Raw genomic sequence first — 26,767 nt, forward strand, 5'->3', positions numbered from 1 at the left:
AACTACCGCTGATAAACTTTTTTGGTGCTCGTTGAGAGTACACTCAAAGAAGCGTTGAGAGTACACTCAAAGAAGAGTTTTCTTTTGAGAGGAACGCAATTTTAGACAAGCGAAGTTTTCATTTGACAAAAAAATCCTTAAAAGCAAATTAAAAAGTTTAGGGACAATCGTTAAATCACTTATCATAAATTGGGGTTATTTGCTCTAGAAGAAATCAGTTTACAAGAGAGGAGAATTTCGTTTGTCTAAAATTTCGTTCCGGAGGAAAGTATTTTATTTTTTGCTTCTTTCAAGAGCACCAAAGTAATGATGTATGTAGGACGTTTTAGGACGATGTTACTATGAACACTACCTAGCCTGGCCCATCTTGAAACCGGGGACTGGAAACAAACTAGGGAATTCGTCTAAGAACTTAGAGCACACATCAAGGTAAATATTGACATGGGTGTACATAGGTCCTCATGAGACAGCGAATCTTGGATCCCCTTTTCAATCTAAACTAACCTGGATATATTAAAGTCCATCAGTTTATAAGGATTATTTAAAGTAGTATTTTTAAGTGCCTCTGTAGTTTTCCAAATGCTTATGAATTTTTACTCATCTGGTAAACAACTACGATTTTCAAAAAAATTGAACATTTTATATTCCCGTTCGTTTTAACGAATTTTTCTAAATAACGAATGGGCCTGACAATATATCGTTCGTTAAACCGAGCTTCGACTGTACTTACAAAAAGAAAAGGGTTTTTAATTTTTAGTATCTTTTTTTTTTACAAAAAAGCAAAACTGTCCTTTTTATTTTTCACAGCAGGAATCACTCATTTTGCAAGCAAAATGTTTTGCTATGAAAACGAAAGGAAGATAAACGCAAATTCTAACAGAATTTCTTAATGTCGTCTACAAGCATTGCACACTAAAATTCTTTAATTTGATATGAATTTGTAAACACAAAAGACGGTGAAAGCGGCTGCCCTTTTTATTTTTTACACAACTGTATATGTTTACTCAAAATTACTAAATTAATATATGTTCACATTCACACATATTCGTTTTATGAAACAAACAAAATATGTTCTAAAATATTAACAAATTCGTCCCAATCATTTATGCTAATTTAGAAACTTATTTTTGAATTTAAAAATATTATATTTAAAAAATTCAGCCCGTAACACATTTTGTTTACACCTGAACGTATGAAAAACGTACTTTTCTATTAGTGTACAAGATTATCGGATGATGAGTGTTTCCAGCTCGTGACTTGGTAGTAATTAGTTTCAATTAGAATTTTCGTAGTGACTTTCAGTTGGAAGAGGGTTAGCTTTTATACAAATTTCGGTTGAAAAATATTCGCAACAATGTTAATGTTTAATATGCCTCCCATGCATTTCAATTTGACGATAACTGTTGAAAAGTTATTGGTAATGTTTTGAATTCTACTGATGGGGTTACTGTTTGTTTTGGTTGAGAACACGATTTTCTCAACTTGAATATTACCGTAATCCTCAAAAAAAAATTGTGAAAAATTATTATTAAATATATCAAATTCAAGAAATTGTATGGTATACATAAGCAGATGTTGCTCCGTTCGTGGTGTAGAAGACATCAATACCTTACCTATACGTATATTTAATTACAAATGAAGTAGTTTTATATATCAATGGTAATTTATTTCCAAAAAGCATTTACATTACGGATGAATATTATATAAATGTTATTCCAAACAAGTGAACATTCCCAAGGTTCTATTTTTGAAGTTTCTGAAAAAGATTGTTAAGAAAAATATAATTAAATTTTATTGTATCTTTATATTTCGTGAAATATAATTTTAGCTATTGTATAAAATAAAATAACGGATCTTAACAGGACAATTGAAACGCTTCTAGTCTAAAAAATAGTGGGGAATAATGGCAGCTCTTCGCCCATACCAAGGAGTAATGTCCAATTCTATATTTAGCCTAATAACAAGGTACATTCTCTTATACTCAAAAACCGCTGAGAAGCTAGTGGATCTTTGGCCTAAACTGTGATTGAACCCATGACCATTTTTATGAAAGAAGGCCATGCTAAATATAGACCTGAAACATATATGTCAATAGTGCGATATGTATGTTCAGGACCAGTTTAATGGAAAATTTATAAAACTAATGGGGTTTCATATTGATAATTTTAAAGGTGTCCATGACTACCACTAATTTGCCGTTGGTACAATAAGTTTATGCGGTCGAAATCTCTGTGTTTGCAAAGAAACTTACAGAGTGGACAAACGCTAAAAATTGTCGGCGATAAATCGATATATGTGTTATTGATATCGATTATCGATGAATATCGATTATAACATATCGTCGAATATAAATTAGGGTGTGGCGAACATCTAGGATGGCTCTACGAAATAAAGTCCACATGAAATAACGCCCCAAAGAGAAAATGAAAGAATGCCCTAAAAATGGGGCGTTTTTCATAATGAAATGACAGGTTGGCTGATAAGTCCCCGGTCTAACAAAGAAAAACACATTTTTTTGTCAAAATTCGTTTTTATTATTCAACATAGTTCCCATCAAGAGCGATACATCGATTATAACGACCTTCCAATGTTGTGATACCATTTTGGTAGTACTCCTTCGGTTTTGCCTCAAAATAGGCCTCAGTTTCGGCGATCACCTCTTCATTGCAGCCAAATTTTTTCCCTGCGAGCGTCCTTTTAAGGTGAGAACAAGAAAAAGTCGCTGGGGCCAGATCTGGAGAATACGGTGTGTGGGGGCATCGTTCTCAAAGACTTGTGGCACGGTGCGTTGTCTTGGTGGAACAACACTTTTTTCTTCTTCATATGGGGCCGTTTTGCCGCGATTTCGACCTTTAAACGCTCCAATAATGCTATGGTTTTTCCCTTCTCAAGATAATCGATAAAAATTATTCCATGCGCACCCCAAAAAACAGAGGCCATTACTTTGCCAGCGGACTTTTGAGTCTTTCCACGCTTCGGAGACGGTTCACCGGTCGCTGGACTCAGGAGTGTAGTGATGGAGCCATGTTTCATCCATTGTCACATATCGACGGAAAAACTCGGGTGTATTCCGAGTTAACAGCTGCAAACACCGCTCAGAATCATCAACACATTGTTGTGTTTGGTCAAATGTGAGCTCGCGCGGCACCCATTTTGCACAGAGCTTCCGCATATCCAAAAATTGATGAATGATATGACCAACATGTTCCTTTGATATCGTTAAGGCCTCTGCTATCTCGATAAACTTCATTTTACGGTCATTCAAAATCATTTTGTGGATTTTTTGATGTTTTCGTCGGTAACCACCTCTTTCGGGCGTCCACTGCGTTCACCGTCCTCCGTGCTCATTTCACCACGCTTGAATTTTGCATACCAATCAATTATTGTTGATTTCCTGGGGCAGAGAAACTCATTATCAAGCCAAATTTTTACTTCCACCGTATTTTTCCCTTCAGAAAACAGTATTTTATCAAAACACGTAATTCCTTTTTTTCACAATAACAAAAGTTGCTTCACAAAAGACGCTCTATCTCACAAACTACTTGACTTACATACGTCAAATTTTGACACGAATCATTTGAAGGTTGGTACTATATAAAAATAATATGCATTTAATACTAGCGACGCCATCTATGTGTCAGACCGGGGACTTATCAGCCAACCTGTTAAAGCCCCAAAATTTGAAATGACGCCCCAATTGTATATAAATTAACACCCCAATATTTTGAAAAGAAGGCAAAGCATTCAGGACGTAGGAATAACCCAAATTAGCAACAAATTTAATAAATTTGAAAGCTTCGAGGATTCGCGGCTACACATATCTTTCTATTGGCTTGAAGTAATGGAAGTAACAACGGATATATTTATTGGTATTATCTGAAGTGAAGAACTTTTTTTCAAAACATATACTTAAGGAGTATCGGTAATATTCCAAAGGAGACGGTACGAAAATGGCGGCAGTTTTTTTTTTCTTGGTACTACAAAAGTGCACACACATCGTCTCCTTTGGTATATTATCGATACTTATCCATAACACATCATTGCAAAATACATAATTAAAAAAATTCACACACTTTCGTGCCTTTTCCATTGGAAAGTTATCGATTCTCATGCATAAAACATCAATTCAAAATATATAACTAAATACTATGGTTAATATTCCAAAAGAGTCGATACGAAACTGTGCGCAATTTTGTAGTTGCAAGGAAAAAAATCGCGCGATACAAAATTGCGCACAGTTTCGTATCGTCTCCTATTGTCGATACTCTTTATATTTTATGGATGAGTCTCGTTAATACCCTAAAGAAGAATATGCTGTGTGCAATTTGCAAGAAAAAAGAGACGATACGAAACTGCAACTGCAAAATTGCGCACAGTTTCGTATCGTCACCTTTGGAACATTAACCATAGTATTTAGTTATATATTTTGGATTGATGTTTTATGTATCAGAATCGATAACATTCCAATGGAAAAGACACGAAAATGTGTCCAATTTTTTAATTATATATTTTAGAATAATGTGTTATGGATATATATCGATAATATACTAAAGTAGACGATATATCAACCGTCGAACTGAACGGATGTGTTTTTTTAATAGAGGATTATTTCATCGTAATAAGTACTTATTACGAATTTCGCGTGTGGTGGAAATCAAACTACCATGCAGCGAAATTCAGTCATCCACTGGGTTGCTAACTTCAGGGCCCAGTGAACGGGTGTCGACTGAAGCTATGAATTTGGGGAGTGACCAAGAGTCAGGCCCAATTAGTCGACCTGTAGACGAGTCGACAGGTGGCGACACTTTGGCAAGTCAAACCTTTTCTAAGGTAACGACATCAAAAGGAGGTAATCCCTCACGAAAGAGATTCAAAGAACGTAGAAATGCTTTGTTTATCCTAAAGAAATTAGGATCTGTCGACCGAAGCACGTTGTCGGCTAAGCATAGCGATTCCTTAAAATGCGCTCAAGGAATTCTTGAAGCTAGAAAAAGGGAATGATCACCGGATGAACTGCCATCCTCTAAACGGGATCAAAGATCGTTTGCCTAAGTTGCAAAAGAGTTCTATGGATTGCTTTAAAGCTGCTTTGATGCTAATTGGTGAAGTTTGGGAAGGAGCCGCTTTGGAGTTAGTCGATAAAAAAGACATACCGGCTAAACATAGGGCACATGCATGGATACCTGCAAACCCTCCTGATCCTGAGTCGATACTAAACAGACTAAAGGAATGTAACCAGATCTTCCAACCGCCGATTGGAAGGTTGGTCTTCGGTCTACATGGGACATGATAGGGAGATGCCTCCATGTGCCGTTAAGATCTTAGTTGAGGAGTCACTGAAAACAAAGACAAAACTCATTATGGGATGCGATGCAAATGCACATCATAGTATTTGGGGAAGTAGTGATACTAATGCAAAGGGAGTGTTGGTAATAGAGTTTATTTTGCGTACTAACCTGGTAGTTTGCAATAAGGGAGATGCACCAACCTTCGCCACAAAAAACAGGCAAGAGGTTTTGGACGTCACATTGGCCTGAACGATAATATATCTGAGTGGCAAGTTTTGAGGGAACATATCTTCTGAGGTCATCGCTACATCAGTTTCAGATTGGTTGTTCGTACTTCAAAGACTATATTTCCGCCAAATGTTAGGTAAACTGATTGGAATAGGTAAAGGGAATCATTCAATATGATGATACCGGAAATACCAGAGACAAATATGAGCAATGTACAAGATATTGAATACGCAGAGGAGCGGAAAAAGGGGGTAAATCGACCGCCATGGTGGTCTACGGAGTTAAGTAATATGAGGAAATCCTGCAGGAAGCTCTTTAACAAAGCAAAGCATACAAGAGCTCCGGAGGATTGGGCCACTTACAAGATGAATCTGAGAGGATATAAGCGAGAACCGAGAAGGGCTCAACATAACTCTTGGAATGATTACTGTAGCAGCATAGAGAATACGTCAGAGGCTTCCAGACTATGGAAGGTACTAGCATCCACTGACTCCACTCCAGGTTTCATTAAAATATCGGAGGGCAATTGGACAACGTCCAGTGAGAAGACGTTGGAGATACTTTTGGACACACTTTCCTGGAAATCAGACGGTTGAACCATGTTCTGGCGGTGTAACAGAGGCTCAGCGGTCATTTCTTATCGAGGAAATTGTATCGGAATCTAGAATAAAATGGGCGTTAAATAGCTTTGGATCATTCAAATCCCGCGGACCTGATGGAATTACTGCGGCGGAGTTACATGCAGTGACTGAAAGAATTATCCCTTGGTTGACAGTGATATATAAAGGCTGTATCAACTTAACATATATTCCAGAAAAGTGGAGGCAAACAAAAGTCGTTCGAGTTTAGCCGCTTAAATCACAATATTTTCACGATTACTTTTCTTTAGTAACCCATTTTAAAGAATATAAACTTTATACAAAATTGCTTCAACAAAAGAAAATAGAGAAAGTTCAGTGGTTAAAACTAGAAGTGCCCATATGTAATAGGTACTTTTAGTTAAATGTGGTATCACAATGGACTGAATAGTCTAAGTGAGCCTGAAACTTAATCGGGCTGCCACTTTAACCTAACCTAACCTAACCTAAGGGTACATTTTATTGATTCTGACCGTTTTTTCCACCAAAATGACCGCTTTTTCCATCAAGATCATTCCAACAGTGGCATTACCTACCCAGCAAAAAAAGCGTCGCCAACCATGTAATGAAAATGTTCTTTTTGGATCCGGAAGTGGTGCAAAATTGATACAGAAGCGATGAATTTAACATGGGCTTGTCATAGGACGGAAGTCCTCCCTTTCAACAGCCCACCCAGAAAAAAGTGTCTTCGAAACTAAAGGAAAAAATGTTCAATCAAGTTCCCTTCTGACTGCGAATGTGTACGCACGTGCATACTTTTCAGTTGTCCGAGTGAATTTTTCTAAAATCTTCAAAAAAAAAAAAAAAACAACTACAATTTATTTACCTGAACAAAATAAAAATCAATGTACATACGTACGTATGTTCATGGTTTAAAAAAGCATGGATCTTGCGATGAACGAAAGTGACGATTGTGATGTTAGCTGGCAAGTTGTAACAAATAGAAAACGAGATCGCAGTGAATCGCCTAAGCAAAACAATAACAAACGCAAAAATAACAACAATGATCCCCAAAATAATGTTCGTCTTAAAAACATGTTTACATTTGCACACAACAATAATGTAACATCAAGTACTTCGGTACAAGCAATCGAAAATATTAAAAAAACAACTGCTAGCGCAAACAGGTTCTCTGCTCTTGCAAGCAACGACAATGAAAACAACACTGAAGAGACAAATGAAGATGAACAAGTAGAAAATATTTCCAAACCACCATCTATTGTTATTGCTAATGTTACAAACATTGGAGAAATGGTAAAAGACATTACTGCAGCTATTAGATCCAATGACTTTTGTTACAAATCAATGAATGATGGACAAGTCAGGGTTATGGTTAAATCTGTTGAATCGTACAGAACACTTATAAAATTCTTAAACGACAAAAAAGTAAAGTGTCATACATACCAGTTGAAGGAGGAACGGGCATATAGAGTCGTTGTAAAAAATCTACACCCATCTACATCAACTATTGAAATTAAGAACTTCATTGAAAGCAAAGGCCATAAAGTAAGGAGTATTTCAAATGTTAAACAAAAAGTTTCTAAAACGCCTTTGCCAATGTTCTTTGTGGACTTAGAGCCGGGACCGAAAAATAGGGACATTTATGATATTAGAGATATTAATAACGCACTTGTTAAAATTGAACCGCCGAGAAAAACCGATGATATGGTCCAATGCCACCGCTGTCAAGAATTCGGTCACACAAAAACTTATTGTAGAAAACCGTTCAACTGTGTCAAATGTGGACTTGGTCATTCAACGTCACAGTGTACTAAACCAAGTAATATCCCAGCTAAATGTGTTAACTGTCAGGAAAATCATCCGGCTAATTATAAGGGTTGTTCTGTCTACCAAAGAGTTGTAAGAAAAACAAGGCAAAATAACGTCAATGTTCAAGTTCGTCGAAGAAATATCAGTATATCTCATGATGAGGGCGAATATCCATATCTACACAATGAACCTCCTAATACTTTCAACAGTCAAAACCAAAATACCTATGCGGGAGCCGTAAAATCAACTGAGGTACCATCTTTTGTTAAAATAGAATCCCTCCTACAGAAACAAATTGAACTTACAAACACACTATTAAGTATGATGTCAGTTCTTTTGCAAAAGTTATGCAATTGAATCTAAAAATTGCCGTATGGAATGCTAATGGGCTTTCCAATCATACCCAGGAAATCGAAATGTTCCTGACTTCAAACTTTATAGATATACTTTTGGTCTCAGAAACACATTTTACGTGTAAAACGTATTTTGGAATAAAAGGATATGATCTGATAGAAGCTAATCACCCAGATGAAAAAGCTCGCGCAGGAGCTGCCATACTAATAAAGTCTACAATAAATTATGAGGTTTCCAATGCAATTAGAAAACCACATCTACAAGCAGCTTGTATTAAGGTTAAATGCAACGAATGCGATGTCCAATTTTGTGCAATTTATTTTCCTCCGAGATATACGTTAACATGCGAACAGTATGAAGATTTCTTTGAAACTTTGGGACCAAGATTCTTTGTTGGAGGGGACTACAACGCGAAACATACATGGTGGGGCTCAAGATTGAATAATCCTAAAGGTATCCAATTATACAAATGTCTATTAAATAAAGGCTACTCTGTGTTATCGACAGGAAAACCAACTTACTGGCCAACAGATCCATATAAAATTCCTGATCTAATAGACTTTGTTGTGTACAAAGGAATATCAAATCATTTTCTTGATATATATGATTGCAATGATCTAAGCTCAGATCATACACCAATATTAATAAATTATAAAACAAATTTGCAATCTATTACCAAAAAATATAGGATTGTAACCGGTCAAACAAATTTTAAATATTTCCAATATTGGATTGAAAGCAATCTTAATTTAAATATATCTCTGAAATCCCCCTCGGAAATTGATAATGCTGTCGAAATTTTTAACAATCTTTTACATGAAGCCGGATTCTTATCGACTCCAGCTATTAAAACTTCAAGTAAGCCAAAGAAAAATATGGACATAGAAATTGATACATTGGTGAGAGAGAAAAGAAGATTACGTAAACGTTGGCAAAATAGCAGACACCCGAACGATAGACGTCTATTTAATAAGGCTACTAAGGAGCTAAAAATTAAACTACATTTACAAAAGAACGAGCGCCTGGCAAATTTTTTAAACAACCTCGGAGTTACACGAAATGATGAACATTGTTTATGGAAAGCTACGAAATACCTGAAGAGGGCTAAAAAGAGAAATGTTCCAGTCAAAGATTCTTTTGGAAATTGGTGTAAAAACGACAATAATAAAGCTAACGCATTTGCTAATCATTTGTATAATGTTTTTCAGCCACACTCAAACGAAAATACTTCCAACACAGATACCATTGTCAACTACTTAGATAGCCCCTGTCCAGTAGATTGGCCGATAAAACACATATCACCCCATGAGATACGCGAAGAAATTGGAAATATGAACACGAAAAAATCCCCTGGATACGACCAAATCGATGGTACTGTTGTCAAAAATCTTCCAAACAAAGCCATAATCTACTTGTGTCTTATATTCAATTCCATATTACGCTTAAATCATTTTCCATCGCAATGGAAATGCGCCGAAATTATAATGTTACATAAGCCAGGAAAACCAGAAAATGAAATTACATCCTATCGACCGATTAGCTTGTTGTCCACTTTCTCTAAGATGTTTGAACGAATATTTCTTAAGCGAATTTTACCTGTTCTAGAGAATAATAATATCATTCCTGAATACCAGTTCGGTTTCAGACATAAACACGGAACTCCCGAACAGTGTCACCGCATCGTTTCGTATATACGAGATACCTTGGAGAAGAAGAAATACTGCTCCGGAGTCTTTTTAGACGTACAACAAGCGTTCGACCGAGTATGGCATAATGGCCTCTTGTACAAACTAAAACGAATACTACCGACACATATGTATCTTGTCCTAAAATCGTATTTAACTGAACGCCATTTTTACGTAAAAGTAAACTCTGACCACTCTGAAATATACGAAATGAGAGCGGGTGTTCCACAGGGTAGTGTTCTCGGACCAGTGCTTTACACAATATTCACTTCGGATATGCCAGTTTCCAATGAAGTGTTCGTTGCTACCTACGCGGATGATACTGCAGTACTAGCATCCAGTAAATGTGAAATTAAGGCTTCACAACTAGTACAAGCACAACTAAATTCAATTGAAACTTGGATGAAAAAGTGGAAAATCAACATTAATGCCTCCAAGTCGACGCATGTTACATTTTCACTGAAAAGAAAAGATTGTCCCGATGTGACTATAAATGGAAGCTCTATTCCTCATACCACTTGTGTTAAATATCTCGGACTTCATATTGACAGAAGATTAACATGGAAAACACATATTAAAAATAAAAGAAAACACCTTAGCATGAAAACGAAACAACTCTACTGGCTAATAGGACCAAAATCCCAACTAAGAGTGGAAAACAAGCTACTTTTATATAAGGCAATCCTGAAACCCACTTGGACATATGGAATACAGCTGTGGGGTACAGCAAGTAACTCTAATCTGGAAATATTGCAGAGATACCAGTCAAAAACTCTACGAATAATCCTTAATGCCCCATGGTACATTTCCAACAAAACTATTCATGATGATCTTAAAATCTCAACTGTTAAGGAAGAAATTAGAAGTTTTTCCGAATCCTATTTGCAAAGACTGAGCGACCACGACAACCCATCGGCTATTTGTTTACTGGATGACACTTTCGAAACCAGAAGACTAAAGCGACATCACATTCTAGATCTCCCCTTTAGAACCTAAAACTAATACTGAGATATTTTTAAACAAAATAATTATTTGAATAATCAATATATGTATATACTATAATTTTGTTGTTGTTTACATTGGTATTCAACACACTCTGTTATTTTGTAAATAATTATTGAATTTGCTTATTGTTCTTAAATGAACAGATTGTAAATAAAGTTGTTAAAAAAAAAAAAAAAAAAAAAAAATTTAGTTTAGCCATTTTATTTCCATTAAGTTCAATTTTTGTGTGAAATAATAAAATTTACTTGTTTCAATAAAGAACTCCTAAACCGAAAGCAGTTAGGATAGTTAATTAACTAGAATAAGGCATGGAATTTTATTAATACTGTTTTCTTCGCTGGGTATAAGAATTTACTACTGAACAAGAAAATTTTATTCACTGATAACAAAGCATTCGTAAAAATAAACAAAAACCGAACTACAACCAAGTTTCCTCAAATTTAGTAAAATTTCTTATAAAATGATACTTCTGACTTCCTTTATTATAGAAAGCTTATCATATATACGAATAACACTTGGCTTAGAAAAATATTTTAGTTCATTAGTACTAAGAAGTATTCAATCCTTTCAAAACTTAAGGAAACATACTTGTTAGAAAATAGGAAATTTTCCTATATCTCTTTTGTCTACCTGTAATTGATACCTGTCGTCGGTGTATATTAATCGTTATGTTTGCGCGTGGGTTGTTTTTTAGTTGGAATCGCGTTGTTATGGTATACGGAGAGATTGTTAAAAAATAATATAGTAAAATAATATAATAAATAACAAATAATATATATAAAATATTTGTTATTTTAAATTAGTGAGAACAATTTTCGTTTTTGCGAATTATTAAACATAAATAACAAACAATAAGTCTATCAATGTTCGTGATGGTGTACAAAGAAAGAAAATACCAACAGAATAACAACCCCTTCATTCATCAGGTAACATTCAGGACGCTAACCTTTTGTGAAAAAATTGGTTTATGATTTTTTATATTTGTAGGCATTGAGATTGTAAAATGAGGACAAAATCGTAAGGCAGGAACTTACTAAAAGTGAAAGGTACAAGAAGAAGAAAAAATTACGGTTTACAGTTGATAACATTACATGGAAATTGGAAATAGTGGAATAATAAACTAATATTTCGATGCTGTTGATTCTTAATAAATATATTTAATATATTAATAAAACATGACTTTTATTGAAGAAAAATTGCCTATATAAATAAATGAAATTTTATTTAAAAACGAAGATAAGCATTTCTAATTTTGAAGTAAAAGGTTTACAACAAATATATAAGATTTGTCCAAATTAATGAAAAAAGTTCAATAAAATCATTCCATATATGAATTCAATTCAGTTAAATTTTTTCATTCTGTAGTATAGTGGTACATAAATATAGGAAAATGTTAACCATTATACAGAATGCAGTGTACCTAATTTCTATGAAAATCACATCGTTCAAACAAATAAAATGTCTTTGGCGCTATACGAAGTTCAACTTTCTTCACAATGAGTTCATTTTAACTTAAAGAAGGGGTCACTTTTTTCTGGGTGCCGGTGCACTGAATTTGCATCACTTCTTTAGGTGTGATCTCAATTCAATGTTTTGGATGTAAATAAAAAAATTCTGTAATATTTTGTCAAATAAATAATTATTTTTTTTTTATATTACATGTTAGCCTGATACCGAAACAGGCAATTGACGTCCAAATGCATTATATCTAATTATACAATTATTATTCGAGCTTTATGGACAGATATAGATTAAGGAACATGGTTAATAGAGCCATTGAAAAGAAAACGCCAGATACAAATCTATACACGCCTGGACTGTACATGTTTCGGTTCGGGCGAATGAACCTTTCCACAGCCTTTAGTATAGATCTGGCTGGGAGAGATAACTCAATTTTGGGCCCTTTATGCTAACTCCTTATGGAGAAAACATTTGGGAAATTTCCTCTTACAAATTGAATCATCTTTTCTCCCACTGTACATCATCTTTTCATATAACTTACAAGTCCCTTAATCTTATTTTTATTTCGTTTTGTTACATAGTAATGCAACAACACGAAATTTATTTTTAGAAAGCTTATTTGTTAGAATTCACCTAAGTGGTGAACAGTCGAACAATGCTTATTGTTTCTACAGTCAACTACAACATATGACAATTAACAGAAACTGGTTTCCAGGAAACAACAACAATTCTAACACGTACATTAGTCGTGTTTTTCCTAGTTTTACGACGGGCTCATCGTTGCTTATTATATTACATGTTAGCCTGATACCGAAACAGGCAATTGACGTCCAAATGCATTATATCTAATTATACAATTATTATTCGAGCTTTATGGACAGATATAGATTAAGGAACATGGTTAATAGAGCCATTGAAAAGAAAACGCCAGATACAAATCTATACACGCCTGGACTGTACATGTTTCGGTTCGGGCGAATGAACCTTTCCACAGCCTTTAGTATAGATCTGGCTGGGAGAGATAACTCAATTTTGGGCCCTTTATGCTAACTCCTTATGGAGAAAACATTTGGGAAATTTCCTCTTACAAATTGAATCATCTTTTCTCCCACTGTACATCATCTTTTCATATAACTTACAAGTCCCTTAATCTTATTTTTATTTCGTTTTGTTACATAGTAATGCAACAACACGAAATTTATTTTTAGAAAGCTTATTTGTTAGAATTCACCTAAGTGGTGAACAGTCGAACAATGCTTATTGTTTCTACAGTCAACTACAACATATGACAATTAACAGAAACTTGTTTCCAGGAAACAACAACAATTCTAACACGTACATTAGTCGTGTTTTTCCTAGTTTTACGACGGGCTCATCGTTGCTTATTATATTACATGTTAGCCTGATACCGAAACAGGCAATTGACGTCCAAATGCATTATATCTAATTATACAATTATTATTCGAGCTTTATGGACAGATATAGATTAAGGAACATGGTTAATAGAGCCATTGAAAAGAAAACGCCAGATACAAATCTATACACGCCTGGACTGTACATGTTTCGGTTCGGGCGAATGAACCTTTCCACAGCCTTTAGTATAGATCTGGCTGGGAGAGATAACTCAATTTTGGGCCCTTTATGCTAACTCCTTATGGAGAAAACATTTGGGAAATTTCCTCTTACAAATTGAATCATCTTTTCTCCCACTGTACATCATCTTTTCATATAACTTACAAGTCCCTTAATCTTATTTTTATTTCGTTTTGTTACATAGTAATGCAACAACACGAAATTTATTTTTAGAAAGCTTATTTGTTAGAATTCACCTAAGTGGTGAACAGTCGAACAATGCTTATTGTTTCTACAGTCAACTACAACATATGACAATTAACAGAAACTGGTTTCCAGGAAACAACAACAATTCTAACACGTACATTAGTCGTGTTTTTCCTAGTTTTACGACGGGCTCATCGTTGCTTATTATATTACATGTTAGCCTGATACCGAAACAGGCAATTGACGTCCAAATGCATTATATCTAAGCCAGATCTAAGCCCGAACCGAAACATGTACAGTCCAGGCGTGTATAGATTTGTATCTGGCGTTTTCTTTTCAATGGCTCTATTAACCATGTTCCTTAATCTATATCTGTCCATAAAGCTCGAATAATAATTGTATAATTAGATATTTTTTTTTTTATTTTTTATTTTGTTAATAAACCTTAATTTAATTTAAATAAACAAAATAAATTTGTATTTATGACAATAACATAAAGTTCTCTGTCACTTTCAAAATTTTAGTTAATTCCAGTCTGTTCCTTTTAATTTATAAGTAATCAAATTGTTGTTTTAAAAGATTTAATAATTTAAATAATTTTAAAGCATAACTAATGTAATCATATAATCTGTCCCATCCATTCTCAAACTCTCCGTTTAATATGCTTACAAGTTCATTTTCTTCCAGATATGATTTTCCAAAATTTAACATTCGGATTTCTCTTAAAATTGGACATGAGGTGATGAAATGTTGTAAATTTTCCACTTGGCCCGTATTGCAGAGAGAGCACTCCATACTCCCCGGGCTGTTGTATTTGTTTGCATTTAATGGAAGTATACCTGCTCTTGTTCTCATTAGAAGTGATATTTTATCTATATTTCCTATGTCTTTCATGTAGTCCACTCCAGCATCAGGATTAAGGAATCTGTAGTATCGACCACCGCTTGAGTAAGCTTTTTCTCTCATCTGAGCGTAACTTAGACATTTAAGTTGATCTTCCATCAGATTCATTGTGGTTCCCCATTCATGTTCACTCCGAATCAAGTCTTCATTAATTATAATGTTTACCTTTCGAGCCAGGGATTCCATAGCTGTTACCCAAAAAACTCTTTTTGACCAAACTTTTAGGGACAATATATGTGGCAATCTTGTGTTTTCATATTTGAAAATTGTATCAAAAATGTAGTTTGCATGCAGTTTTAGTGTGTAAAAATGGTTGTCTACAATGTCTGTCTCTAATGAGAGAATGTAGTTCGGTATAAAGTTCGGTTGTTTTAAAATTCGCTTTAGGAAATATCTTTGCAGCTTATCTACTTCTTCAAACCATGCATAACCCCAAACTTGCGCAGCATATGCTTGAGTTGCTCTGCAGACACTTTTGAAGATTTTTCATTTCGAGAAAAGAGAGACGTGAGGTTTATTTATTAACCCTTGCCATGTTGCATTTATGCATATTTTTGAGGATGCATTGCGTTTCTCAACATGCTTTGTGAAGGACATTTTCGGTGTGAATATAACTCCAAGATAACAAAATTCGTTCACTATTTCTATATTTCGATTCAAATATGCCCATTTTTCCTCCTTTGCTACTTGCCCACCGTTTCGAAATATCATTATTTTCGATTTTTCTAGGTTTACCAACATGTTCCATTGTTTGCAATACCTCTCTACACGCTCACAAAAAATCGCTTCTGTAACATATACTCCCAAACATATTTTGCTTCAAGCATATACATTTTTGGGTATTGCCCAAACATTTATATGTTTGATCTCTTCCAATATATAATATGTTTGAAAGCATATTGGTCTAAACAATATATGTTTGGGTAGTCTAAGTTCCAAACATTTTGTATTTTTGCATCCAAATTCAATAATGTTGTCTTCCAAAAAACAATATGTTATTATGTGAACATATAATATGTTTGGAAGCATTTTGCACCCAAAAATATTATATGCTTAAAAAAATTCTCCCAAACAATATTGTGCTCAAAAGTTTATTTATTTATTTATATATTTACAATCATAATGAATTATGAAATTAAACAGGTAATATAGGTGCTAACAACATAGGTTTTCGACCTGAATGCTCAAAATTTTGTTTCTGCCCAATTGTATATTCCCCCACATCTTTCTCACTCCCACGAGATTTTTTAGTTCTTAGCACCTTTTTCTGTAATACAAACATTGTAGAAGAAATTATCCAATTGTATGATTTTTTTTATTTTAATTTTACCTTTTGCCGGACGGGGATTCGAACAGCGGACCACACAGTTTGTAAGGATCAAAGAAGTAGCTGATCAATTGCCCAAGGAAAAATAAAATGTTAATTTTGTAATAACAAGTAACAACCACCAACTTAATTCAATATCGCTCCCTGTTAAATAGCGCTCCAAGCTACTAAACACATATATGTTTATAGGCTACTTCTAAATTAATATATGTTTGCATCCAAGCATATTATATTTACAAACATTTTATGTCCCAAACATAATATGTTCTAACATATTAACATATATGTCCCAAACATGTTATGCTAGTTTATGAACATTATATGCTTGCACTCAAAAATATTGTGTTTAAAAATTTGTGTTCCAAACATATAATGTTTATAGCCAAACATATCAAAAACAGTCTTTTTCATCCGTGTAGATTGTATATCATATCTTGCAATGTTTCTTTCTCATCCGTCAGCAACACAATATCGTCGGCATATAATAGCACCCGAATATTCACTTCATCCACCACTAAACCTCCTTTCAGACAACCGTAAATATCGTTTAGGTATAGCGTGAAGAGTAGTAGTGATAACAGACACCCTTGCCTCACTCCTGTATAGGTATTGAAATATTCGGATAGCTCATCGCCTGTCCATACTACGGATTTGGTATTTTGGTACATACATCTGATCAGATTCACAATTTTTGTGGATAAACCCATCGAATGTAACTTATATAATAGCGATTTCGATTGGGAAAAAAGGTGCAACATTCTTGAAATTGATAGCAAAATGGGAAGGACACTGTGATAGATTTTGGATCCTGTATCTCTCACAATATTAGGAATTAACAATAACTTTGGAATGACGCTATCATTTGGTCGAAAATGCAATGAGGAAAAAAGTAGGGTAACACCAAGGCAACATATTTTTTGCGAATCGAAAACGCCATAAGAGAAGATTTCTGGGTACCATATCAAAAGCTGCGGAAAAATCTACAAAAAACGCGAAAACTTTTTTCTTTTCGCTCAATTTGAGGTTGACAATTGCTGATAGATTATAAATATTATCAATCGTAGAATATCCAGCTCTGAAACCAGCTTGGCATTCGTGTAGTAGCCGTTTCTCGTTCACCCACTAGAACATCTTATCGTTCAATTTCGAGGTATATCTATATTACCCTTTTTGTATATAGGAAATATAACCGTTTCTTCTACACCCAGAAAAAAGTGCCTTCGAAACTAAAGGAAAAAATGTTCATCAATTTAGTTTAGCCATTTTATTTCCATTAAGTTAAATTTGTGTGTGAAATAATAAAATTTACTTGTTTCAGTAAAAAAATCCTAAATTGAAAGCAGTTAGGAATAGTTCATTAACTAGAATAAGGCATGGAATTTTACTAATACTGTTTTCTTCGCTGGGTATAAGAATTTACTACTGAAGAAGAAAATTTTATTCACTGATAACAAAGCATTCGTAAAAATAAACAAAACCCGGACTAAAACCAACTTTCCTCAAATTTAGTAAAATTTCTTATAAAACGATAACACTGACATCCTTTATTATATAAAGCTTATCATACACACGAATAACACTTGACATAGAAAAATATTTTAGTTCATTCGTACTAAGAAGTATTCAATACTTTCAAAACTTAAGGAAACACACTTGTTAGAATATAGGAAATTTTCCTATATTTCTTTTACCTACCTGTAATCGATACCTGTCATCGATGCAACCGATATGTTTGCGCGTGGGTTGTTTTTTAGTTGGAATCGCGTTGTTATGGTATACGGAGAGATTGTTAAAAAATAATATAGTAAAATAATATAATAAATAACAAATAAAATATTTGTTATTTTAAATTAGTGAGAAAAATTATTGAACATAAATGACAAACAATAAGTCTATCAATGTAGAATAACAACCCCTCCATTCGTCTTCGTTTTGGAATCTTCAATTATCAGGTAACATTCATACAGTGACGCTAACCTTTTGTGAAAAATACATGGTTTATGATTTGTTATATTTGTAGGTATTGAAATTGTAAAAGGAGGACAAACTCGTTACGCAGCATCTTATTAAAAGTGAAAGGAACAAGAAGAAGAAAATCATTACGTTTTACAGTTGGTAACTTTACATGGACATTGGAAATAGTGGAATAATAAACTAATATTTCAAGGCCAGTCGATGCTGTTAATTCTTAATAAATATATTTAACATATTAATAAAGCATGTCTTTTATTGAAGAAAAAATGTCCATATAAAAAAATAAAATTGTATTTAAAAACGAAGGTAAGCAGTTCTAATTTTGAAGTAAAAGGTTTACCACAAATATGTAAGATTTGTCCAAATGAGTGAAAAAAGTTCAATAAAATCATTCCATATATGAATTCAATCCAGTTAATTTTTTTCATTCTGTAGTATAGTGGTACATAAATATAGGAAAATTTTAACTAATATATGGAATGCATTCTACCTAATTTCTACGAAAATCACAACGTTCAAACAAATAAAAATGTCTTTGGCGCTATACGAAGTTCAATTTTCTTCACCAGGAGTTCATTTTAACTTAAAGAAGGGGTCACTTTTTTCTGGGTGTAAAGTGCTATCAATTTCACCAGTATTAAAAATTCGATTATATATGTTTGCCAACTCAGTGAGAAATTCGTTGGGGGCATTTTTCAAAAACTCATACGTTCAAACAAATAAAAATGTCTTTGGCGCTATACGAAGTTCAATTTTCTTCACCAGGAGTTCATTTTAACTTAAAGAAGGGGTCACTTTTTTCTGGGTGTAAAGTGCTATCAATTTCACCAGTATTAAAAATTCGATTATATATGTTTGCCAACTCAGTGAGAAATTCGTTGGGGGCATTTTTCAAAAACTCATAAGATATACGGTCCAAACCTGGAGCTTTATTTGGTTTAGTCCTCTCTAACATTCTGACAATTTCATGAACTTCTATATCTTTATCTAAGCCTTCGTCCCTTATATATAATGCAGCGTACTGTATACTGTTTGCTGTTTGTGGCTGATTAAGTAACTGGTCGAAGTATATTTCAGATGCGGATATGTTCATGCCAACTTGTTTTTCTTGCCCTCTTATTTGTTTAGCCAATTTCCACCACTCTTTGCCATTTTAGCTGAAGCCCTTTCGCAAATTCAAGTTTCCTTTCCCAACATGTCACCTATATATCTTTACTGCTTCGAGGTATGTGGCTTTGTCGCACAATAGACATGTTTTTCTGTATTTATTAAGACATTTGAATGATTCTTTTCGTTCCGTATAACATTGGTGATTGAACCAGATTTGCCTATATTTATCAGATTTTGTTCCTAAAGTTGAGTTTGGAACTGCCTTTTGGATTATTTTGCCATATCTGTCAAGTTTTTAAGGCCGTTTTTATTTTTCGCATCATTAAGATTTTTATCAAGAGTTCGTTTGTATATATCTTTTTCATTTTCCTTCCAATGCAATTTTGGTAACAGATTCATTGGTTTAGAGATCTCACGATTTCTATTTATTTCAATCTCTATGTGTATAGGTAAATGATCTGACCACATTTTTTCGTTAACTTGAAATCTTCTGACCATACTCAAAGTATCATATGATACCGCCGCAATATCATTGACAGAGCTCCCCAAATGGCTTATATATGTGAAGTGGCCTGCACCGTCTCCCACAGTTCTACCATTTAGTACCATCAATCTATTATCTTCGCAAAATTCCATGAATTGTTTTCCTTTGGCATTTACGATATCATCCTTGGACCTTCTCTAATCATTTCCTGCTGTAAATTCAATTTCCATGTCTTCCGAAATATTCTGTTGCAATTCTCCTATTCTTATATTCATATCTCCTGCCAGAATAATGCGGGCATCATTTACACTCTGGAATACTTCTTTAATTTTTTCAAATTCGTTTTTCCAATTTTCTCCTCGGATATATACAGGGATAAATGTAAAACCGCCTCTTTGTAATTCAATCTCTACTATAACTAACTCTTCTTCTATTTTAATTTTATGTGTGATTCCCTCTTTTCGTAAGGATTTCTTTATGCCGCAAACTATTCCATATGCACTATTCCTCTTTGCAGCTTGCCAAACCAGATTAAATTCTTGAAAGTATTTTCCCCATCTATCAATTCATTTTCTTTTATGTGGGTCTCGATTAATACAAACATTTCATAACCGCAAATATAATTGAAAAAATCTGGATATAATAATTTGTTACTAAGACCATTTATATTATAACAAAGAATTCTAAATGAATTACAAATTTTACTATTTTTTTCTGTTGAAGTAGTTTTAAGAGTGGATAGGTTACTTTTTAGTTTTTTACATCTAGCGAAATTTTTATTTCACTATATTGGATATTCAGATTAAATTCTTCTCCGTACAAATCCTGCAGAACTTTAGAGCCATCTAATTTGCCACATACCGATTTTATCTCCTTATTCCATTTTAGCCATTTAGTATGAATCTTCATGCTGTCATCTGTTACTCTGATTTTGTATTTTTTACTGAAAGACAGTAGTTGACGACGTGGTTGCAACATTACTATTTTATCTTGTCTCCTTTCTGCGTTTAAATCTCTCTCAATATAAATATTTGTTCCTGTCAGGTTCCTTTTTTTCGACAAAACATTTGCAACATCATCTTCACTACTAAATGTAACGACCACCGCAATAGCATCCTTCTTTTTATATAGCGTTTTCATCGATTTAATATTCTGACAACTCTCTATCTTTACCACTTCTTGACAAAGTTTCTTAATTTCTCTCAGATTGGCTTGGTGTTCTGCTATGCCTCTGAATACTAAATTTTTACCCTTAACACTCGCTTCCAGCTCCGTCAAGCGCATTTTAAGCATGCTGTTTTCTGCTTTATAAATTTCCACCTAGTGAATAAGGGTATCATTTTGAGTCTTCAGTTGCTGTACTTCTTCGGTTAGAACTGTGATACGACCTAATACCTCCTCATTGCATTCTCTTATGATTGATTTAAGAGTTACTCACTCAAATCGGAAACACGTTGGTTATCCTTATCCATTTTAATAAGTTTCGGACTATTTGCCCCTTCCTGAACAGGAGATAAATTGTTCGCCCTTCTCTTTTCCAGGTTGTCGTGTTGTAAACTATTCTAATTTGGACAATATTTTGAATATGGATTTTCTATTGTGAATTAGGCTGTTAACGGCCACTGTGATGAAAATGATCTGTCCCTATTGGGTCATACAACGTTATTGTGAATTATAACTTTAATTTGATGTGTAACCTCGACTAATGCCCATATGAATGAGATCAGCTGATTGTTTGTTGTGGTGGGTATTTATTTATCCAAATGCTCACCGGTTAACAGCAAAGTTTAATTACTTCCAGTGAATTTTGTGCACATGTTAAAAATTTATTTAAGTTTTTTCTTATTTATTGCCGTTTGTTGTGTTCTCATGCGCAATCTTCACCATCTGGATATTCCCACGACATCCGTGTATTGTTTAATACCTGCTTCAACACCAACAGACACCTCTGGCCAAATTACTGGGCAACTCATACGGAGCACGATGAAAACACGTATGTACTCCTTAACAGACGTACGTATCTGATGATTTTTATAATTTTTTTATAATTTGTAATGGATTCTAACGGTTGTCGGAAACGTTTGGCCTCAAATATTTTCAAAAATTCACAATTTTTTCAGATTGGATTTAGCATTTTGTTCGATAACATTTAAATGAATTGTACCAATTTATGAATTCTTACTCTGTTTTTAACCTATTTGAAACAAAACAAATTAAAATTACCCATTAAAAGTATGAAAAAAAAAAACAAAGTTATAAAAAATTGAATTAAAGGAACTTCCTGGGTAGTTAAAATAAAGAACATCATTGGGAGTGCATTTTCTGGAAGTGCTTTTAAAGTTGTGCCTTTGGAAGAACTTCCAAATATTTTTGCTGGGTAGCATCAAATCGAATTTTATTTGCGCAGTAATAATTAAATTGTTTAAGGGTGTCTGGACGTTCAAATTATTATATACAATTTTATGAAATAAATAAATACCATATTTGAGACATAAAGGTAGTTATAGAGTGTCATACACTCTATAATTACCTATAATTTCTATTTTAAAAGAGATTTTTTTGTGTAGTGTCCGATTTTCTTAATATTTTGGAATTTTATTGATAAAGCGAGGATTAGTCCAACGTGTCTACAATGAAGACGACCCAGACACGTGGCCACTTGGATAACGCCTATAAATTTGGAGATCGTATGCAAACCCATTAAATTCCAAGGGAAATTGAAGACATTTGGTGGCTCTACTACTTGACAATTTTGTATGCGCAAATTACCATCATCAAATTTTCTTCGAACAGTTTTATAACTTCTTAAAATTTTAGACAATTGATCTATTTTTTTTCGACATAATTAATAATTAATTATATCAATATCTTCACAAAATATGGAATAACTAATTAATTTAATAATTGCTAATTTAATTTTGATAATAATAATTTCCACAAAATATCGAATAATTAGTTAATATATAATTTTTTGATTTCCCAAAGAAGATTTAATTAAACTTAAAGATAAACCAAACCACTGTGCTAATTAACATGTTAGTTTTGTAGATATGTATGGAAATATATACCTACATATATTTTTATATTAATCATCACAGTCAAAATTACAATTTTATTAAAATGAATGAATTTGATTTACTATACAAAAACAATAGAAACGAGAGTATAACAAAACAACATAAAAATATGCGCTACCATCAACAACAATGAACAGGCCTGAGCAACGTGGAATGATTATGTGAGTACAAACGTAATAAGTAAGAATTTACACTGTTTCCATAAGGAAACTAATTAAAAAAATATTGAACAATTAATAATTTTCATTCAAAACTATATATTTTCTATTTATTTTTATTACTATTATTATGACTATATTTAATTAATGACGTCTTTGAAATTATTTGAATTTAAAATAATGCCTGTAAATAAAATCTTTTCGAATTAGTATTATGAAAATAATGAATATTGGTTGAAATTGATTTCTAAGTGAAGCAAGGAGGTTGACTTGAGAAGTCGGATTTTATGTTGGGGCTCCGGAAATATTTAGTAAAGGACCATATAAGGAGCGATGGTTGGAGGGGGCGATGATCTAACTACAACTACAGATAAAACCGAAATGTGAAACCTAAGAAACTTTATAATATATAGGTTCAGGTATTATTATGTCTGTTAGTCCGTGCGATTTAGAGCGTATTTGCTTAATGGAAGCACGATCAGTTTTGTATTTGGTATACATATAGATAAGATATTGGTCAAGAACCAGCCCCATCCAGCGAGCTAAAGCCTATTGTTTGAACGTGCGGCCTTTCTCTCTCTCTCTCTACATGATGGTCATCGTTATTTATGATTTCAAAATAAGCAAAATATACCACTACAGATGGCGCCCAACGTGGGGCGTGGTGATCCAAAAATAAATCTGTAACATAAAATCTAAGATCTGGTTACATATGGATACTCCTTGCTCTACCCAAATAATTTTAGGAAGTTAGCAGTTTAGTGTAATTTTTGGGAATTACAATATCGATTGCAATAATCTACAAATCTGACTTGTTCAGTTTTTATAGGAAACAAGATACTTAGGGGAAACACTAAGGCTTCAGGATTAGTTTGAGATTTATGATGGAGAATTACCTTTTGTGGAGTTGTACGAAAATTTGTAAAGATCAATGCTATCTAGAGTTACTTATTTTCTCCTATTTATGAATTTTCATTTATGCTCATTAGGTATTCACACTGCAATGTGGAACGCCGTTCAGACTCGGCTATAAAAAGGAGGTCCCTTGTCATTGAGCTTAACATGAAATCGGGCAGCACTCAGTGATAAGAGAGAAGTTCCCCAATGTGTTATCACAATGGACTGAATAGTCTAAGTGAGCCTGATACGTCGGGCTGCCACCTAACCTAACCTAGGTATTCACATTTCACTAAATACACCGCTTCTCAAGTTTGGCCTACCTTAAACTTCACCGTATTATATTGTTGAAATAGAAAAATAATTTAAAGAAAACGAAGGAAAAGAAAATATGATGATGGATTCATCAATAACTTCAGTTTGCAAAATTTGTTCAAAGGAACCATTGTTAGCGATGAAATGTCACCACATTTTCATCAGAATTGTCTTATGGGTTACTTTGAGATATATAAAGGAAATGATTTCGATAGAAATCAGTCTACATCAGAAACTTTTGATGAATACTATTCACGTATTTTACAACTTTGCGATAGATTAAAATGTCCTCTCAGAGAGTTGGATGAAATATTAAGAAGAAATTTACGACCTCAACTTCGTAGGGAAATGTTTTACCATTATATTTCTACAGTTAGGTTAGGTTAAGTTAGGTGGCAGCCCGATGTATCAGGCTCACTTAGACTATTCAGTCCATTGTGATACCACATTGGTGAACTTCTCTATTTCTACAGTTGCTCATTTAGAAGAGGACAGCTCCATTTGAAGATTGAAAGAAATTCTAAGAAAGCTCCCATAAGAAGAGTGAACGAAATAGATAAAGAGACAACTGAAGAGGTCATAGAGAGTGAAATATGTGAACTTAAAATGTCATCTGATGTCGAATGTTGGAATTTTCGTGGTATTGGACATCGTTTTGTTGACTGACTGGCCGATAGATCAATATTTTGTTACGGCTGCGGCGCTGAAAATGTAGTTAAGCCGAATTGCGTGAATTGTCAGAACCAGGGAAACGGGAGAGCGAGTGGTCTCCGCTCAAAGAAATAGAGAATCATAGATCCATTGCAATCCAGACATCTAATAATGAAACAAATTTCTTTGAAATTAACAGACCCCGGTTCAACCCATTACGAACATACCATGAACGACTTTTAGGATATCAGGAAGCTCAGAAGAAATTTTTTTGTGAGACATTTTGTTTTGAAAATAATAGATTTAAATAACCTACACGTAATACGAAAAGACAACGAGAATTTTGAAAGAGAGTCAAATAAATAGAAAGAATTTGAAATCGTCAATTGAGGCTATGTACCAAGTTGGAAACGACGTTAGACCATATGTGCTACTGAATGCTTTTGGAATGAATCGTTTAGGGCTCGTAGATACAGGTGCATCGATACCCAACTTATGTGGATCGGCTGCCTCAACGTTTTCAAACACGAATATCCCATTTAAATCTTTGAATGAATTCTATTACTATGGCTGGAGGAAATAGATTTCAGTTTATTGGTTTTGTCATTAGTGATGTCGAATTTCGAGGAATGCGAAATAGAATCAAATTTTAAAGAATGGATTTAAAGAATGATTTATATTTAGGCATAGATTTTGTTAGAGAAGTTGAGATGTTAAACTTTTGTATTAATGAAATTGATATTTCATCTAATTCATCGTCTGAGAACAGTCATGATTTGACACCAGCTATGGTAAACCAGCTGTCAAATGCTGTGAAAGCATTTCCTTCATTTGAACTGGATGGCTTGGCAGAACTTCTCTTATAGAGCACAGAATAGAGGTATTGAAGGACAGTAGGCCGACAAAGCAGAGATAGTTCTCCGTATCACCCACTGTAGAAAAATTGATTCACGATGAAATTGACAATATGCTAAAGATGGATATAATTGAAGTGGCTCCATCGAGCTGTTCATGGAGTCCGGTGACGTTTGTTAGAAAGAATAGCAAGTCGAGGTTATGTTTGGATTCAAGGAAGTTAATTCGGTCACGATTAAGGACGTATATCCTCAGCCTAAAATTAGCAACATACTTTCTCGTTTGCCGAAGGCCAAATTTATTACATGCCTTTTGCCAAATTGGGTTGCCGCCTGAATCACGTGATTTCACGGCATTCACCGTATCAAATAGGCGCGCTGGTCCCCACAGGGCTTTGATTTCTCTATAGAGCACCGCAAGGGTAGTCTTCAAACTGTCTCGGAAGCTCTCTCCCGACTCTCTCTTGAATCGATTTCACAGGACGAAGTGAATCCTGAGATAGATTTACAGTCACAGTTTTTCAATAGCTCAAATTACTTAGGTCTTGGATTATTGAGAATGAGAGCGCTTTCCCCCACTTAAAGGTCGTGGGAAAATTTGTATACGAGCATATGTAATTTTCTAATGGAGATCCATATTCTTAGGCTTCCTCAGTTACTTTGGGTACCTGAGGAAATGACTGACGAGGTTATCCGAAGAGCTCATTTATTACCAAATAGTTCACACCGTGTTCACACAGTCAAAGGCTCCTAATATGATCTTACGCCCCGTTTTTCTATTTCTATAGATAGAATAAAATTGGAAACAG

The 26,767-nt window shown here is 34.0% G+C and overlaps 1 protein-coding gene across 2 annotated transcripts in view; it reads right to left on the reverse strand.

Moving 5' to 3' along the window:
- Positions 1 to 1,641: 1,641 nt before the first annotated feature.
- Klc (kinesin light chain) overlaps positions 1,642 to 26,767 on the reverse strand; it is a 325,224-nt gene continuing 300,098 nt past the window's right edge. For both annotated transcript variants that reach the window (XM_075303661.1, XM_075303660.1), the window contains exon 6: positions 1,642 to 1,756. In XM_075303661.1, the coding sequence (XP_075159776.1) occupies positions 1,742 to 1,756 (15 nt within the window). In that variant the 3' untranslated portion in view covers positions 1,642 to 1,741. The remainder of the gene's footprint in view (positions 1,757 to 26,767) is intronic.

This window comes from Haematobia irritans, chromosome 4 (assembly GCF_050003625.1).
Source record: "Haematobia irritans isolate KBUSLIRL chromosome 4, ASM5000362v1, whole genome shotgun sequence".
Taxonomy (NCBI): Eukaryota; Metazoa; Arthropoda; class Insecta; order Diptera; family Muscidae; genus Haematobia; species Haematobia irritans.